At 38.1% G+C, this 18,187-nt stretch overlaps 3 protein-coding genes across 3 annotated transcripts; all 3 read left to right on the forward strand.

Annotated features, from left to right (window-relative positions):
• The first annotated feature begins 4,370 nt into the window (after nucleotides 1–4,370).
• LOC116095419 (interferon alpha-7-like) lies at nucleotides 4,371–4,943 on the forward strand. Its single transcript, XM_031376800.1, has one exon. The coding sequence runs from the start codon at nucleotides 4,371–4,373 to the stop codon at nucleotides 4,941–4,943; it is 573 nt and encodes a 190-aa protein (XP_031232660.1).
• A 3,164-nt stretch (nucleotides 4,944–8,107) lies between these two features.
• LOC116095420 (interferon alpha-12-like) lies at nucleotides 8,108–8,766 on the forward strand. The gene has a single exon (XM_031376801.1). It carries the CDS (start codon nucleotides 8,171–8,173, stop codon nucleotides 8,717–8,719), a length of 549 nt encoding a protein of 182 aa, XP_031232661.1. The 5' UTR covers nucleotides 8,108–8,170; the 3' UTR covers nucleotides 8,720–8,766.
• A 7,965-nt stretch (nucleotides 8,767–16,731) lies between these two features.
• On the forward strand, nucleotides 16,732–17,546 carry LOC116095421 (interferon alpha-7-like). The gene has a single exon (XM_031376802.1). It carries the CDS (start codon nucleotides 16,783–16,785, stop codon nucleotides 17,470–17,472), a length of 690 nt encoding a protein of 229 aa, XP_031232662.1. The 5' UTR covers nucleotides 16,732–16,782; the 3' UTR covers nucleotides 17,473–17,546.
• The last annotated feature ends 641 nt before the right edge of the window (nucleotides 17,547–18,187 follow it).

Raw genomic sequence — 18,187 nt, forward strand, 5'->3', positions numbered from 1 at the left:
ATAACCACTTATCAGAGAGTGCATACCATGTGTGTTCTTTTGTGATTGGGTTACCTCACTCAGGATGCATCATGGCTTTTTAAAAATTGCCACAATTGCATCAATGGGCATAGCCTTCTAAGTCAATCACTATTGTAGCTCACAGCATTCACAGCTAAATAAGATCTTGTATGAATTGTCTCCTCTAATAGTTTGAAAAGGCACCTTTCAGTTTTGGAGAGTGTTAGCCAACAAAGGGGAAGCTTCAGAGTCAGTATCAGATTTATTGCCCAATGTCGTGTGATCAAAATGGGTGGCATCATTTAAATCGTCTGAATTTTAGTGTGACATTTGCATCCATGTGTATTGCAATGTATTTTTATATATTTACTCCTTCATTACACTTGTTTGTTCCCCCAAACCCTTATTTTTTGAAACATTATTATTCCCCTCTTTTTCGAAAATGGATACAGGTCTGCATCAATGTCTCATTTATAGTAGATTTCTCATATGATTGAGAATATATACTATATATCTTTAAATTTCTTTTAGAATGAAGGTCTTTATATCTTCTCATTTTCATATAATTATACGGTTTACTCTGCTTTATATCTGAGTAATTTCCTACTTGCTTGATCTTATATTTTTCTTTGTTCTCATAGCTAATATAGCTGATAGAACTCACACACAAACACACATGTATATGTGTACATATTATATTTTAAATAAATATCCATTCTTTTGATATATATCTGGGCAAATTAAATATTTTGTCTATTGTTGACAGTACCATACTAGATATGGGTGTGCAGATGTTTCCTTTGTACATTCTCTTTGTTCTTTCTGTACATAGGAGTGGTTCTACTGGATCATACAGTTGCTCTACTAGCTTTTGTGAGAAAACTTCATAGTTCTACTCATGGTGTTAGCACCAATGAACATCTCTACCACTAAATATAATGGTTCCTACCCATCTGTATTCTCACCAGCAATTACTGGTTGATAGCCATACTGCTTGTGATGAAATGAGACATTCATTTAGTTTTGATTAAAATTTCCCAACACCTATTGACATTGAAGATTTTTCAAATATTCATTGGCACTTTGCACTTGCTCTTCTGAGAACTATCCTTCATTTATTTAACCATAAATTGATGAAATTATATATTGTTTATACTTTTAAAAAAAAGAATTCTTTATCCTTTCTAATATTTAAGGCCTGACCAGATAACTCCCTGGAAATGATTTTCCTTCTTCCCTGTAGGCTTATACTTTCCCTTAAACCACCATTCCTTTGTTATGCAGAAGCATTGAAATTTTATACTATTTTTGTGCCAGTTTCCCATTTCTTACTTCTTGATGTTTCTTAGGTTGTTTCGGTCCTTTTCATATGGCTCTTGCCTTTCACTATAGTGCAGAGTTTTCTCTGTGTCTGTTTTACCAACTTCAGATTTTCTACGTTCACATCCAAGTCTTTCTTTATTTGGATTTGGTTGTTGTACAGAGTGGCAGACAGAGATCTAGTTTCATTCTCCCAATCACAGTTACAGAAGAGATGCCACAGCTGCAATGTGTGCTGTTGATAATTCAGTGAAATTCAGGTGGATGGAGCTGTCTATATTTATTTCTGGGCCAACTATGTCATTGCACTGATCTTCCCACTGCTTTTGTATTAGTATTCTGCTATTCTGATGACTACAACTCTGTACTGCATTAGTCAGGTGATGTAATACCTCTACCACTGCACTTTCTGCTTCTGTGTGTACTCGAGAACTGATGATTTTGTTTCTAAGTAATTTGTTTCTAAATTGTTACACTTTCATTGAACTTCATTAAATCTTAGGTAAGAATTTTCATATTATAATTTTAAAGAAAAAAAATAAAATGTGATTTCCCAAGCGTTATACTGAATGTTACTGACATGAATGGTATTGCTTCCCTACCTGAACAACAAAAGTAACTTCCTCTCTGCTTTCATGACAACTGACAGCACATTTTTATTCCCATGCTAAAACCAAATATGTGTTTTACTCTCTAGAAAAGTAGAAAAGAATAAGTAAGTAAATAAATAGTTAACTGTAACGAACATTAGAATGCATACTATTTACTTGTTTCATTTTACTCTCTGACATCATCATGAAATAAATATAATGAAAAGACCACATGGCAGAATTCCTCCATTTAATTTTGAAACTTCAAAAATATAGTACACTTAAATGAAAAAATATGTACAACTAAAGATCATAAAGTTCTTCCTCTCTGGAAAAATAGTCTGAAAGTCTCTACCTTGTAGTTTGGAGATGAATGGAGATGGAGATGCAAGACCCCTTCCTCCCTTCCTTCAACCAAACTGGATAAACAACTTTAGTTTGTGTTTCCTGTTGAACAACAAACAAATACTCAACCATCAGTGTGTTAGTATGTCCTTACAAATATTTCAAACATGACAAGTATTTGGTGATTAAGTGTGGATTATAAAAAGAGCATTAGACAGAACAATTAGCACTTATTGCTATGAATGAAATTTAAAAAAACTGGAAAGTGTCTTCAAAAATATAGACAAAACACTTTGTTGCTATAGACTGGGTATTCTTGACACTCTGACTCCTGGGAGTGTGGGTCTCTACTGAAATAAAAATCCCTCCACATGAACACAGTAAGCATAAGAACGGCAGACTTCTAGAATTTATGATTTTGAAAAACAAGGACATACCATGCCCAGTATGAGCACTAAAATCATCAGGATGTGGTAGGCATGCTCTCAGGCAGGGGCCTTCAAAATTATTATCCTGAAGCAGAATTATTTCTGAAGCAGAAAGTGTGAGTAGACTCAAAACCCACCAATCAAGTCACATAGTACTTAGGAAAATGGCATATTAGGATCAGACTAGACACACACATGAGAGAGAGAGAGAGAGAGAGAGAGAGAGAGAGAGAGAGAGAGAAAGACAGACAGACAGGGACAACAAGATGGAGAGATGAAGAGACAGAGATAGAGACAGGGAGAAAAGAGAGGGAGTTGGGAAGTATGGAAGGACATAGATATACAGACAAAGGAGTATGAATTAACATTCAGGGTGAGGGTGATTATTATAGGTTGAAGAACACTGTAGACATCAGTGCACAAAGGGTGCACAGAAAAGGAGATGTCTCTTTTCATCCTGACTTTGAGGAAACAGGGAGGCACAACGCCATGGCTTACAGGAACTGGCTCCTGAGAGAGAGAACTATCAGCAAAGCTCTATCAACTGTAATGAATCACCAATGGGAATAACAATAACAACAAAAACCTAATCTACTTCTTTATTCTGAAGAGCCTCTGTGCTGTGAAAGCTCTACCCAGTGTCTACATAGTAAAGGAAACTCATAGAGCCATAAGAGCATCATTTCCAATTTAAAAGAATCAAATACAACATTGGGGACAGGTTAAATAATTGTTCCCCAAAGAGCAATACTTAGATATGAAGCCAATTTGGATACTTGGTGTATGTTTTCATACATGTATACACTTTGACTTCCTACCATACTGATTATTTTCATTGGAAATGAGACTTTCTGTTTATATTTGGTATATCTGAGGTTTCATGGGAAAATTAAAATTTGATTTCAAAGTCAGTTTCAGAGCCTTGTGCTTTGAGGACACAAAAAGAATATACAAATGAACCCTTCCCTATAAAAAGGAAGAAAAATGACAGAGAAAAGTTTTGAACTCTTTCTTCTGCCTCCTCTGAGATTTCAAAGGCTTCCACCTGTCTTTGGTCACTTGGAAAAGACCAAAAGATGGGATAGCATTGATTTATAGAGACCTTTCTGTTTCCCTTCTCAAGTTTCAGCATTACATATATGTGCTGCAGTACCTGAATTTACATGGGTGCTGGGAAACCAATCAGGTACTCATGTGTGTGCTGTAAGAATACTGATGACTGAGCCATTCAACAGCTTTTAAGAATGTATTTTGGGTGAAATTCTTTTCATCCTTTCCTTAGATAAGTAAATTTCACATATATAATACACACACACATACACACACACACACACACACACACACACACATATATATATATATACATATATATACATATATATATATATAGTGATAGTTGAACATTCATTGAGTGGAGAAGTTCTAAATGGTTTTGTAGAGGAGAGCAGAAAAGGTTGACACAATAATGAAAATTAAATAATTGATAAAAAAATGCCCAGACAAAAAAAGAAAATGAGTTAAAGAAAGTGAAAATCACTGGAAAGAGAGGGGAGGGCATTCAGAAAATAGAAACTAGTGTTTTTCTCCTATTTAAGACAAATCCACACAAGATGGTCTTCAGAGAACATACAGGGGAAGGATCAGGGCCAAAGAGTCCAGAAGACCAGAAGCATAGGCAACATTCACCATGGCTAGGCTCTGTGGGTTCCTAGTGGTCCTGGCGGTGATGAGCTACTGGTCAACCTGCTGTCTAGGATGTGACCTGCCTCAGACTCATAACCTCAGGAACAAGAGAGCCTTGAAAATCCTGGCACAAATGAGGAGACTCTCCCCTCTCTCCTGCCTAAAGGACAGAAAAGACTTTGGATTGCCCAAGGAGAAGGTGGATGCCCAGCAGATCCAGGAGGCTCAGGCCATCCATGCCCTGAGTGAGCTGACCCAGCAGGTCCTGAACATTTTCACATCAAAGGACTCATCTGCTACTTGGGATGGAAACCTCCTAGACTCATTCTGCAATGACCTCCACCAGCAACTCAGTGACCTGCAAGGTTGTCTGATGCAGCAGGTGGGGGTGCAGGAACCTCTGCTGACCAAGGGAGACTCCCTGCTGGCTGTGAGGAAATACTTCCACAGGATGACTGTGTACCTGAGAGAGAAGAAACACAGTCCCTGTGCCTGGGAGGTGGTCAGAGCAGAAGTCTGGAGAGCCCTGTCTTCCTCAGCCAAGTTGCTGGTAAGACTGAGAGAAGAGAAGAAGTGAGTCCTGAGACAAAGTGTGGGGAGGACTCCCCTGGACTAGGACACTGCACTTCACTGCCCAGATTCTACCATCACAAAATATCAGTCATTTTGGCATGAATTGAAACAAGTTGTCTAAATCCTTCTATAGTAATGAGTAATGCTTTGTAAATTTGTAAAGGCATTTGTTCTCTATCCATTCATATTCATTCATTCATTCATTCATTCATTCATTCATTTATGTTTTTATATAACTTATTTTCTACTTTAATTTGCTGCAGATTTATATTTTCTTCAGTGTAATAAATACATGTATATCCAGGTAATTTTCTGTGTTCTATAAATTAATCCTAAACAAATCTTCTTTCTCCTTTTCATTCTTTACATCTTTTCAATATTATTAATGTTTTAAACTAATACTCTGCAGTATAAAAATTAGATACAAGCCCAGGGTGCAAAGTATTGTGGACACATATGTCAATGCTTAGTGTTTGCATGAGTAAATATACACATCTCCTACTTCTCACTCATTGATGGTAAAATCTAAATCTTTACATTTCTCTAGTACACAGTACTCTTCTGTATATGCAACCAGCACAGTGTGCAGAAGGCAGGCAGAGTCTCTTTCTTCTGTTAAACTGTGACTTTGTCTTTGTTGACTAACTCATCCCCAGACGTACCAGCCTCTGACTTCCCTCACTTAGGTACGCATTATTGAGTTTTCATGTACTATGTGTTCAGTTGAAAACACAAGTCCTTCACATGAACTCTACAGCTAAAAGCAGTAGTCTTGAGTTACCTATGAAACCTAAACCAAGGGGATGTGACTTCCATGATGAGTTCTGAAGTCATGCTTGTAACTGCACTCTCATGGAGTTAGGTACAAGAGGCTGAGGATGGGATTCTCTGTATAGCAGAGTGCTCGTAAATTTGATAGCTATTGAGTAAGTCCCATGGAATTTCAGAAGCAGCAGCATCTTGGGATCAGACTCTGTCTTTATCTATGTAAGATAGGTGAATACTAGTGGACGACTTTCCTGGAGATGGCCTACTGTTTTTTGTTTTTTGTTTTTTTTTTTTGTTTTTTTTTTGCATGCTTTATGATGGGTGAGCTCTGAGTGGCAAGGCCCTGAAAGACTTCACCTGAGTATTGCTTCTTGCTATTTATATGCCTGTCCTATCACTATTACACAATCTAACAATTCCTGGGCATTAACCTATCCTATTGGATAAATTACCTACAGATCAACATAAAGATGAACTCTCATGAATTAATATTGCCTAGATAAATTAAAGACTTTACAGAACTCCTGATTTGATTCAAAGAATTTTTGAAAGAACGTTTTATTTTATTATTTTTTTATTTTTTGAGACACGGTTTCTCTGTATAGCCCTGGTTGTCCTGGTACTCACTCTGTAGACCAGGCTGACCTCGAACTCAGAAATCCGCCTGCCTCTGCCTCCCAAGTGCTGGGATTAAAGGTGTGCGCCACCACCGCCCCGGCTCTTGAATGAACGTTTTAAGAGATGGTTTTAGTTGTTTTGCTAGAAAGATGTAATAAAGCTAGAATCAAGGATAGAATGTGTTCCCAGAGTGTGTATGAGTTTCTGTGTGGGTTTTGTTATGATGGAATGTGACTGTGTGTTTGCAAAGGTTTTTGAGTATTTGTAAGAATGTGTGGGAATTTGCATGTGTGTGTGTCTGTGTGAGTGTTTGTTTGAATAATGGCATATGTTTATGGGGAAATCTGTACATGTCTGAGTGTATTTGTGTTTAAATGTTTGTCAGTGTGTGTTCATGTGTTGAAAACTGTCTTATATGAGAGAATATGTGTGTGTGTCTGAATGAATGGGGAGTTTTTAATATATGTATATGTACTGTGGGAAAGTGTATATGTGTGAGTCTGTGAGTGTGTATATGGATGTGTGTGTTTGTATATGTGTGTATTTTTGTGTGTATGTCTGTGTGAGTATGTGTGTGCATATATGTGTGGATATGTCTATTTGTGTGTCTCTGTGTCTGTTTATGAGTGTGAGTGTGTACATTTGTGTGTGAGAATGCTCATCTCTATATGTGAGTATTTGTTTGGGGGTTGTGGGTATATGTGTATTTTGTGAGTGTGTTTGTATAATTCTGTGCATCTTTATATAAGAGTGGGTCTGTGTGTATGCATATGCATGATGAGTGTGTGTAAATATGTGAGTGTGTATGTATTTTGCATGTGTGTGTGTGTGCGAGAGAGAGAGGGGGCGGACACATGCTGAGACAGAGAGGCACACACAGAGCGTGTGTACACAGGCATAAGCTTGCCTAGTTATGAATGTGGTGGCCAGAGGCCACCTTACAGGCCTTAGTTGTCTATTGCATCCCTCTGTTCCAGAAATCAAACCCAGCTTATCAAGCTTGAACAAGCTTCTGGCCATTCAGCCCTCAGGATGCCATGACAATCAAAGGATAAATGACTAATATACAGTGATGACATAATTAACCTTTTATGAATATTAACATTAGCGTTAGTGAAGGTAATATAAAGAAAATAGCTTATTTTTAGCCTTTGAACAATTGAAAAATTTGAAGTGTATCATTACATCAGTATGATTTTTTGTAGAGACAGGGTTTTCTCTGTGTTTTTTCTGTCCTGGAACTTGCTCTGTAGACTAGCTGGCCTTGACCTTAGATACCCGCCTGCCTCTTCCGTGGTTAAACTGTGAAGTGCCACTTCTAGGCCACAACAATACTTCTATTTTAGAAATATTTTGCATCATACTCTACTTTTTGACACAAATATTTATGTAAATAGTATAAATAAAACAAAATAATTTAAAAATGAATTATAATAACTTTTAAATATAATCATAGAGGAAATTTTATGTTTGCAATAAATGTGTAATCTTCACGCAGAGGCTGTATATCTGTGGAATAGTGGTTAATGACAATTGAAGTGTAATTTAAAGAGAAACCCTGTAGAGTAGCTTTCTGTGGGCAGCAGTGAAAGAGAAAGCTATGATGGAACCCAAATGCTGTGAAAAAATTGCCCAGACACAAGCAGAGTGAGGTAAAGAAAGTGAAAAGAGAATTGGGAAGGAAGAGGAGGGTATTCAGAACGGGAAAATTTGTGTTCATCCCTATTTAAGATAGATACACACAGCAGGCTTCTCAGAGAACCTAGAGGAGAAGACTCAAACACACAACCCAGAGAGCCATCAGCATCTGCAAGACCCACACTGGCTAGGCTCTGTGCTTTCCTCATGATCCTGATAGTGATGAGCCACTGGTCAACCTGTTCTCTAGGATGTGACCTGCCTCACACTCATAACCTCAGGAACAAGAGAGCCTTGACACTCCTGAAACAAATGAGAAGACTCCCGCCTTTCTCCTGCCTGAAGGACAGAAAGGACTTTGGATTCCCCCAAGAGAAGGTGGATGCCCAGCAGATCCAAAAGTCTCAAGCCATCCATGTCCTGAGTGAGCTGACTCAGCAGATCTTTGACCTCTTTACATCAAAGGACTCATCTGCTGCTTGGAATGCAACCCTCCTAGACTCATTCTGCAATGACCTCCACCAGCAGCTCAATGACCTGCAAGGCTGCCTGATGCAGCAGGTGGGGGTGCAGGAACCTCCTCTGACCCAAGAAGACTCCCAGCTGGCTGTGAAGAAATACTTCCACAGGATCACTGTGTACCTGAGAGAGAAGAAACACAGCCCCTGTGCCTGGGAGGTGGTCAGAGCAGAAGTCTGGAGAGCCCTGTCTTCCTCAGCCAAGTTGCTGACAAGACTGAGTGAGGAGAAGGAGTGAGTCCTGAGACAAAGTGGAGAGGACTCTTCTAAGCGAGGACACTGCAGCTTACTTTATAAGCTCTCCTTTAAAAACTCTCATTAATTTCAGTATGAATACAATTAACCTGCCTATTGTTTCAGTAATTTTGAGCAGTTATTTTCTTTTTGGTTTGTTTGTTTGTTTGTTTTTTGAGACAGGGTTTCTCAGTGTAGCCCTGGCTGTCCTGAAACTCACTCTGTAGATCAGGCTGGCCAAGAACTCAGAAATCCGCCTGTCTCTTCTTCCCAAGTACTGGGATTAAAGTTGCCAGGCAATTATTTTCAGTATGTAAAATCATGTTTGTATCTATACCTATTCTTATTTATTTATTTATTTATTTATTTATTGTGCTATTAATATAAATTAAGGTATTTACGTTAAATCTTTCTGACTTATATTTGTAGCGAATTATCATTTGTATTTAACTTATTTTGTATTCAAATAAATTTGTTCTATCAGACACTTTGGATTAGTTAATTTGCTATCTCTAACATTATCATACTTTTTTTTTGGTTTTTTGAGACAAGGATTCTCTGTATAGCCCTGGCTATTCTGGAACTCACTCTGTAGATCAGGCTGGCTTCAAACTCAAAAATCCACATGCTTCTGCCACCTAATTGCTGGGATTAAAGGCATGCACCACCACTGTCTGGCTCTTATCAGATATTTTTAACATTAGAGCCTACACTATAAATATTGTACAAATGAACAGTTTCAAAATATCAGAGCGGATGTACAATACATTGCACAGTATTTAGACAAATCCTAATATATTCATCTTGTTCTCTGCTTGTAGTGTTCCTCAGAATGTATTGACAGCATGATGTGCAGTAGAAAGCCAGATAATTTTGCTCCTGTCATATTCCTTAGTCCACTTTGACAAAATACTCCCTAGATTAATTTAGCATCTGATTTCCCTGATGTCATATACCAATCATAATATACTATTATAATTAATGAGTTTAATTGTTTTGGGTTCTACATATGAGTGAGATCAAGAAAACAGATCAAGAAAAATGACTAGCCTGCCTATATAACACAGAAAAGTAAAACAAGAAGAAACTGTGAATTAACCCACTCATAATAGCCTCCTAAACCAGTCCTGGGAATAAATCCCATCAGGAAAGTGAAATGACTCTAAAATTAACGCTTTGAAACACCACTCTTCCTTCCCTATTTCTTGCACCTTTTCCTCTTCCCATTTTCTACTTCTTCTCTGTCTGTTATTATTCTTCTTCCTCCTCCTCCTCCTCCTCATCCTACTACTTTTGCTTCATCTTCTTTGAACTTCTAGTTGTGCATGGTACAGGACCATTTCATGTAGCCACTGGGTAGCCACTCTCAGGAGCCCTTTCCTGAGAATACCTGAATCTCAGGTATTCTCCCAGCAGCCATCATTTGGTATAGTTCTTCATAAAGAGGTGGAATTTCCTCCATTTTCCAAGCTGATATTTTGTCTGGCTTGGTCTTGTTCATTCAGTCATAGCCACTCTCAGTTCACATGAGTAACTACCCTGTTGTGTCTAAGACCACAGCTTTGCTTCAGTCATCCACTGCCTCTGCCTCTTACAATTCTTATGGTCCCACTTCTATAATCTCTGAGGCAAGGAAATCAGCCCTTTATTTTCTGTTCAGTGACCAGTTGTGAGTCTTTCAGTTTACTGTCATGGACTGCAAAACGGTTCTGTGGTAAGCATTGGCCAGTGCGGGAACTCTATCTATAATGTAAGCTCTAATTTCTAGTCAGTTATTGTGACAGTCTGAATATAGCACTTCTTTCATTCTTTGTTTATCTTCATGGCTCCAAATGTATTTTAAATATGAAAATTCTGAGATTAATATTACTGAAAGTTTATGGGGATTGCATTTATGCTGAAGATCACCTGAAAGTATAGTCATTTTCATAGCATTATCTTATTAATGGCCATAGATCTTGTCTTTTTTTATCTTAGTACCTAACATTTTTGCTACTACTTTGTCCTTTAGATAACACATCAGTTCCTTCTTCAAGTTTCATTTCCAATGACATATTTTTGGTTCAGTGCCACAAACCAACATCAGAGTTTTCTTTCTAGGAAAGTAAAAAAAAGAAATAGAACAGGATTAGAGACTTCAAACATCAAACCAACAACTCAGGAAAGAAGAAAGAGTAAATGGGAAAGTACAGACAGTTGAGGCACTGAAAGAACTTGCTGTCTGTCACAAGTAACTGAACATCTATGCCATTAGACACAAGATACAGTGGGCACAGAAGATTAATCACTGAATTCAATATTCAATAACAATTGATGGCTGACAAGTATATTATATGGGCATCAGTGTGTCAGACTGAAACTGAAAGTAGAATTACAGATAAATGTATACAGCATATATGTTGTCCTATATACATATAGTGTATATACCATTAACTTTATATACATATGCATGTGTACATATGTGTGCACACACAGCTTTCTCTCTCATAGACTCCCAGTATCTCCCTGATGTCCCAGACACTGTCTTTCAATGTCACCATCCTTGTTTCTCCCTCCCAGGTGGAGGAATCCCCAGTGTGTGCTCATCACTCTCTCTTCATTACCCAGCTCTGCTCACAGTACAACTGCTGTCTATTACATGTTGATTTCTAACTGGAGTTTTTTTCAGAAAACACATAACCACCATTGAAACCAGAGTGAAGGAATGCACAATTCAAATTAAAATCTCATGTATAAGAATTTCCTCATAATTTTAGACCTTAGACAATGTTCTTCTAATGACCTAATGCTGATTGTTTCATTAAAGAAAAAGAAAAAAGAAAGAAAGGAGAGAGACAGAAAAAAGAAAAAGTGGTTGAAGGAAAAAAGAAGAAGGAAGAAAGAAAGAAGGAAAGAAGGAAGGAAAGAAAAAGAGAAAGGAAAAGGAAACCAAATCTCAATTATGAGAAAAATTTAGAGGAAAGAGAGCCACCTACTGGCCTGGCCTGCAAAGAATAAACAGGCAAGTTCCTCAGGAATTCTATTTCCTGGCAGTTTCCTACACACTAAAACACACTTTTCCTCAGAAGAATTGACTTCAGGAAGAGGCCATTCTCTTCAAACTCATCATAAGTAGGGAAATCCTCTCTGGTCCACCAGTCATGTCTTCTGAACAAAGGATAAACAAGCATGTATAGAAAGGTCTTTTGTGTCCTTTCTCTCTAGTCTCCTATAACTGGAGTTCTATGGAGAAGGAGGGGTCTGTGTGCAGTAGTGATTCACAGCCAAATTCAAATCATTTCGATCCTTAGGATATGCACTGAGAAACAGACAACCAACCCTGAGCTAGGAATCCTGTAAAATAACATCTGAACCCATAGAAGAGATTCTTCATCTGCTGCTCTGCCTACTGAGGCCAGCAACAGTGAGTTTGGTATATACATTGATTTCTGACTGCCTTCTGATCTGTGACTTCAATAGTTCAGGTAAGCTACTCCACAATGGCACATTCATATGGTATAATGTGAATTTGTGTCCCAGACAATGGTCAATCTATATTGATGCAGATTAACTTGGTTCATATTTCTATTAGGGCAAGATCTGTGATTTACTGGGGTATGGCTCAACAAACATATCAGGGGCTCTTGATCCCTCAGCTTCTTTGAGTTTTGAGGACATTTGAACAGAAGAATATAATACATATCTGTATGTAGAACTGCCAAGGAAATACTAGAATTTCATCAGCTCCTCTTAAGAGTAGGCTGTCCAGCCTAATATAGCTATCTCCTGAGAGGCTCTGACAGTACCTGACTAATACAGATATAGAGGCTCACAGCCATTCATTGAACTGAATACAGGGTCCCCAATGAAAGAGTTAGAGAAAGGACCAAAGGAGCTGAAAGGTTTGCAGCCCCTTAGGATGAACAACAATATGAACTAACTAGTATCCTCAGAGCTCCCAGGGACTCACCACTCCCAAGGACTATACATGGTGGGACTGATTGTTCTGGTACCATGTGTATAGTAGAGGATTGCAAAGTCGATCATCAATGGGAGGAGAGGCCCTTGGCCCTGTGAAGGTTCTGTGCCCCAGTGTAGGGGAATGCCAGGGCCAATAAGTGGGAGAGGGTGGAGTGGCAAGGATGGGGAGGGGGAGGCAACAGAGGTTTATTCTTATTGTTTTTGTCTGTTTGTTTTTTGGAGGGAAAACTGGGAAAGGAGAAATCATATGACATGTAAATAAAGAAAATATCTAATAAAAAAAGAAAACAAAAAAATAAAGTAATATATATATATATATATATATATATATATATATATATATATATATTAGAGTAGGCTGCCAATTACAACAATTCCTCCTTGAAGTTTTGCTCTGCCCCTTGACTCCATGGTCAGGAGAAAGATGTCTCTCTCTCTCTTTGGACGATGAAAATGCCCACAATAGTGTTACCATGTCTGATTCCTCACAGGGAGCAGAGGAATAAGTAAAAAATATGTATGTAATAGGGAAATATATTTGTGATTTGAGTATTTGCAGAAAATCACGTGATATCAAGGTGAGTTACAGTGCAGATCTGGTAAAAATAGACTTTATTGGGGATTTTAATTATTGGATAACTGGCTAATGGTGTGATTGCTAAACATGTTTCAGATATGATGTCCTGTACTGTTTCTCTGGTGGTTATATTTAGGGTAATTTTATTCACTTTCATGGTTAAATAATAATAATAATAATAAAACAAATAGCTCCAGATATCAACCTGCTCAGAAAACACTTAGTGCTTTACACCTTTAATTCAATAACATGTTTTTATTAAACAAAATTTGGGAATCAAGAGACAGAAATGGAAGAGCTGAGACAGGAGAATGCAGTAGGTGAACTATCAGTCCTACACACATAAGCAGACTTTATTCAATGCACACCCAGTTCACACAGAAAGGACCTTAGAGCCAGGTAGGATCACACAGCTGTCCATGAAGACATATTTATGTACAGTAACACCATGTAAACTGCAGACTACTGAGTTTGTCAAGCTTCAGGATTTAGAGTGTGAAACTGGCCATATCCAGTTCTCTGTCTCTGCTATTCCTGAGTTGCAGTGAACAGTACCCACTGATGTAGAGCAGGACATAGAAACATCTTAACTAAGGGAGGAAGTCCACTCAATGATCTGGCCAACATCCTAGATGACTCAGTGAGCTTCAAGGCCAGTGTGAGGCACTGTGAGGAAAGCATCAAGAAGAGAGTGATAGAGAGATCTCTTTGCACTTGCAGAATCCTATTCACCCCTTTCTCAATTATCAGATTAAGTGTATTAAATCATATATCAAGGTCCTTGATGCTAGGTAGTTAAGTTTTTTTTCAGGATTATAAATATGGATCTACTTTCATTCTTTTAGAGGTAACCATCTAATTAGATGAGCACCATTCATTGAAGATGTTCTCTTATGTCCAGTGCATACTTTCACATTCTTTCTTAAAAATGAGGTTTTAGTAAGTGTAAGGAATTCTGTCTGGGTCTTTAATTCTATTCCATAAATCTACCATCTGTTTAGATACCAAGCCTAAGCTCATTTTATCATTATAAGTCTGTAATCCATTGTGAGTTAAAGGTCGGTTATACCTGTGCCAGTTCTTTTATTTTCCAGTATTGCTATAGACCTTGTACTCACTTTATGAATAATAAATAGTTAATTTTAGTTAACTGCAACATATAGTTGTTACATGTTTTAGATTATAAAATCCTTATTGTACACTCATGCTTTGTGTTCACATTTGCATGTGTGTACAGTGTGGCCAGAGGTCAATCAATGTCAGGTTTTTACTTCATTTTCTATGACAGGATGTCTCAGTTAAGTGAGGGCTCACCATTGCTGCCAGACTGACTGACCTGTGAGCATGTGATGGCTGCTCTTGGATGACAACTTGACTAAATGTGGAATTAACTGAAAGTGTAAAACCTTGGGGGACACCTGTGATCTAGTTTTGTTTAAGTTGGAGTAGAAAAACCCACTCTAATCACTCTAGAATGGGAAGACACAACTTCAACTCAGGTCTTTGCGGTGTGAAGACTCACCTGTACTCTGAGCCAGGCCTTCTGCTGGGAGCCTATGGAAGTCCGTGAAGGAAAGATGCTTTTGCTGTTTGCTGTGTGCTTTTCCCTTGCTAGCAATCCATTCCTTCACTGGCATTAGAGCCTAACGTTATTGGGATCTGGCACATAGTGAGTACCAGGTAAGAAATCCACCCTAGTGAACAATTCCTGGATTCTTTGAACTTACACTCATAGGAAGACATTTTCTGAATTCGTTTGACCCCCATCTTCTAAGCCATTCTAATACTACACATACAATACACATGTGTGTGTACTTTCCATATATATATATGTATATATATGTATATATATATATACACATACATATAGAGAGAGAGAGTAAAAGAGAGGAATTCTATAAATTCAAGTACTCTGAACCACACTGACTTGTACAGTATTTCAGACACACGTCTGTGCCTCCTCCTCAGTGTCAGGATCACAGGATGCACTCTTCTACAGCCCTTTACATGATTTCCGAGAAACCAATCAACTATTTCTTCATTCACTGCAAGAATTTTCCTGATTCAGCTATCTCCCCTATTGCCTATCTCAATTATTAAGTCTCCAAAATTACAATATTTGCATCTGAAAAAGTATGAACCACAGTGATATACACAAAAGATAGGTGACAAATAATGGCACTGATATTTAACTTGTAAAAAGAGGAAATTGTGCTGTTTGCTTCAAGAAATCAAATAAATAAGGCAGTTTCTGTTTCTTCAGTTTATTGAGATGGACACAAAACATTATAAGTAGTTATGCTGGATTTTCAACTCTGTGAAATGACAAAAAGAGAAAAAAAGTGAGGGTCTCCAAGCAGATACTGTGGTATGGATACTGGTCTGTTAGGATTATAAATCAACTGGGATTTTTTTCTTTTGTCAGGTGCTTTGGAGTTAAGAATGTGCAAAACCCTGGTAGATTGCTGAGAGGAAAAGCAAAGTTTTGAATTGCTTGAAAAAGATTTAAAATTGATAGAGAAACAGGTAGCTACCACCATATCATGTACAAATAAAACAAAATAAGAGCAACATTCCAAGCAATGAAAGAGAAAATCAAAGAAAAAATGCAGATAGAGGTTCACAGCACACATCAGAAATCAGATGCCTTTGTCACAAATGAGTGAGCAGGTGAATGTATGATTGTATGTGTGTGTGTGTGTGAATGAGAGAGAGGAGGGAGGGAGGGAGGGAGAGAGAGAGAGAAAGAGAGAGAGAGAGAGAGAGAGAGAGAGAGAGGGAGAGGGAGAGGGAGAGGGAGAGGGAGAGGGAGAGGGAGAGAGAGAGTGCATTCACAAGCCTGCAATGTTGTGAATGTTGTGATGAGGGCTTCTTTGTTGCATTGGTTCTCCACTGCAACCATGTGTTTCAGGAGTCACACTCAGCTCATCAAGTTTAACAGCAAGCCTTTGTGCATCCTGCATCTTCCTGATGACACCAAAGTAATCAGATAAATAGCTAATATAGAGTGATTATTAAATTAAGTTTTATATAAATTCATATTACATTTAATGAAGGTAACTAAAAAAAAATTTTAGAATTTTAAATATTGGGAACTTTTAAAGTATACCTTTGCTTCAATGTATATTAATTGAGAGAAACGTGCAACCATACCATAAACCATATTATGATTTAAATACTTTGTAAGCAATATATACAAAACAATAATTAATTATAAAATCAAGCTGGTTAATCTATATAAAATATTTTAGAGAAAATTTGATTTACAATAAATATATAAATTTCAAGGAAGGACAGTTTATCAGTGCTGTAACAGTTAACAAAAATTCAAATTAGGAAAAGAAATGTAAAAAAGCTTTTGGTGGGGACCAATGAAAGAGGAAGCAATAATGAAAACCACAATGGTTTAGAAAAACACCCAGACCCAAGCAGAGAATGAGTTAAAGAAAGTGAAAAGACAACTGGAAAGTTAGGGGAGGGCATTCAGAAAGTAAAAACTACTATTTATCCTATTTAAGACACATCCACCCATGATGGTCTTCAGAGAACCTAGAGGCGAAGGATCAGGACCAAAGAGCCCAGCAGACCTAAAAGTATTGGCAACATTCACCATGGCTAGGCTCTGTGCTTTCCTAATGGTCCTGGCAGCGATGAGCTACTGGTCAACCTGCTGTCTAGGATGTGACCTGCCTCAGACTCATAACCTCAGGAACAAGAGAGCCTTGACAATCCTGGCACAAATGAGGAGACTCTCCCCTCTCTCCTGCCTGAAGGACAGGAAGGACTTTGGATTCCCCAAGGAGAAGGTAGATGCCAAGCAGTTCCAGGAGGCTCAGGCCATCCATGTCCTGAGTGAGTTGACCCAGCAAGTCCTGAACATCTTCACATCAAAGGACTCATCTGCTGCTTGGAATGCAACCCTCCTAGACTCATTCTGCAATGACCTCCACCAGCAGCTCAATGACCTCAAAGTCTGTGTGATGCAGCAGGTGGGGGTTCAGGAACCTCTACTGACCCAGGAAGACTCCCTGCTGGCTGTGAGGAAATACTTCCACAGAATCACTGTGTACCTGAGAGAGAAGAAACACAGCCCCTGTGCCTGGGAGGTGGTCCGAGCAGAAGTCTGGAGAGCCCTGTCTTCCTCAGCCAAGTTGCTGGCAAGACTGAGTGAGGAGAAGGAGAGAGTCCTGAGACAGAGAGAAGAGACTCTCCTGGACTAGGACACTGTACCTCACTGCTTTGATTCTGCCATCCCAAAACTGTCACTCATTTGGCAGGAATTCAAACAATTTGCCTAAATATTTCTGTAAAGGCATTTTTCCTCTTTCCATTCAGTTCTATGTATGTATGTATCTATGTATGCTTGTATGCATTTACTTATTTATTTGTTTATTTATTCACTTATTTAACTATTTATGTGATATATATTGCAGCATAATTTCATAGTCATATTTTTATAAATTATAACTAAATGTAACTTTTTTATTTGTTCATTCTTTAATTATTTAAAAAATTTTATATTGTTTAAACTTGTATTTTTCAGTAAAGAAATTATATACATAATCAGGCTTTCAAGTATTGTAGATGCATGTGACATAGCATAGTGTTCAGGCAATTACATTTACCTGTCTCAAGCTTCTCATCAATTCATAGTTCTTTCCTAAGTCTTTCCTTTTCTCCTGTATCATATCCTTCTGAATGCACAGACATCATTCTGTTCAGGGATCAGGCATAAAATCTTGCTCCTGTCAAACTGTGTAAAGAGACTGGTATTTGTACAAGACACTCCACAACTATGTTCTTAACACAAAGGTCATTTATTTGACCTGGAAAGACAAAGGACCAATGTAGCCCGCGCAGTCGTCTGGCCAGCAAGAAGACACGTGGACACTAGGTTCCTTCTGCAGCAACGTTTATTGTCTCCATCCATAGGGA

The sequence above is a fragment of the Mastomys coucha genome, unplaced genomic scaffold, assembly GCF_008632895.1.
Source record: "Mastomys coucha isolate ucsf_1 unplaced genomic scaffold, UCSF_Mcou_1 pScaffold18, whole genome shotgun sequence".
Classification (NCBI taxonomy): domain Eukaryota; kingdom Metazoa; phylum Chordata; class Mammalia; order Rodentia; family Muridae; genus Mastomys; species Mastomys coucha.

Excerpts from the sequence above, each read along its gene's own strand:
- LOC116095419 (XM_031376800.1), top strand. The coding sequence starts at position 4,371 with ATGGCTAGGCTCTGTGGGTTCCTAGTGGTCCTGGCGGTGATGAGCTAC.
- LOC116095420 (XM_031376801.1), top strand. The coding sequence starts at position 8,171 with ATGATCCTGATAGTGATGAGCCACTGGTCAACCTGTTCTCTAGGATGT.
- LOC116095421 (XM_031376802.1), top strand. The coding sequence starts at position 16,783 with ATGATGGTCTTCAGAGAACCTAGAGGCGAAGGATCAGGACCAAAGAGC.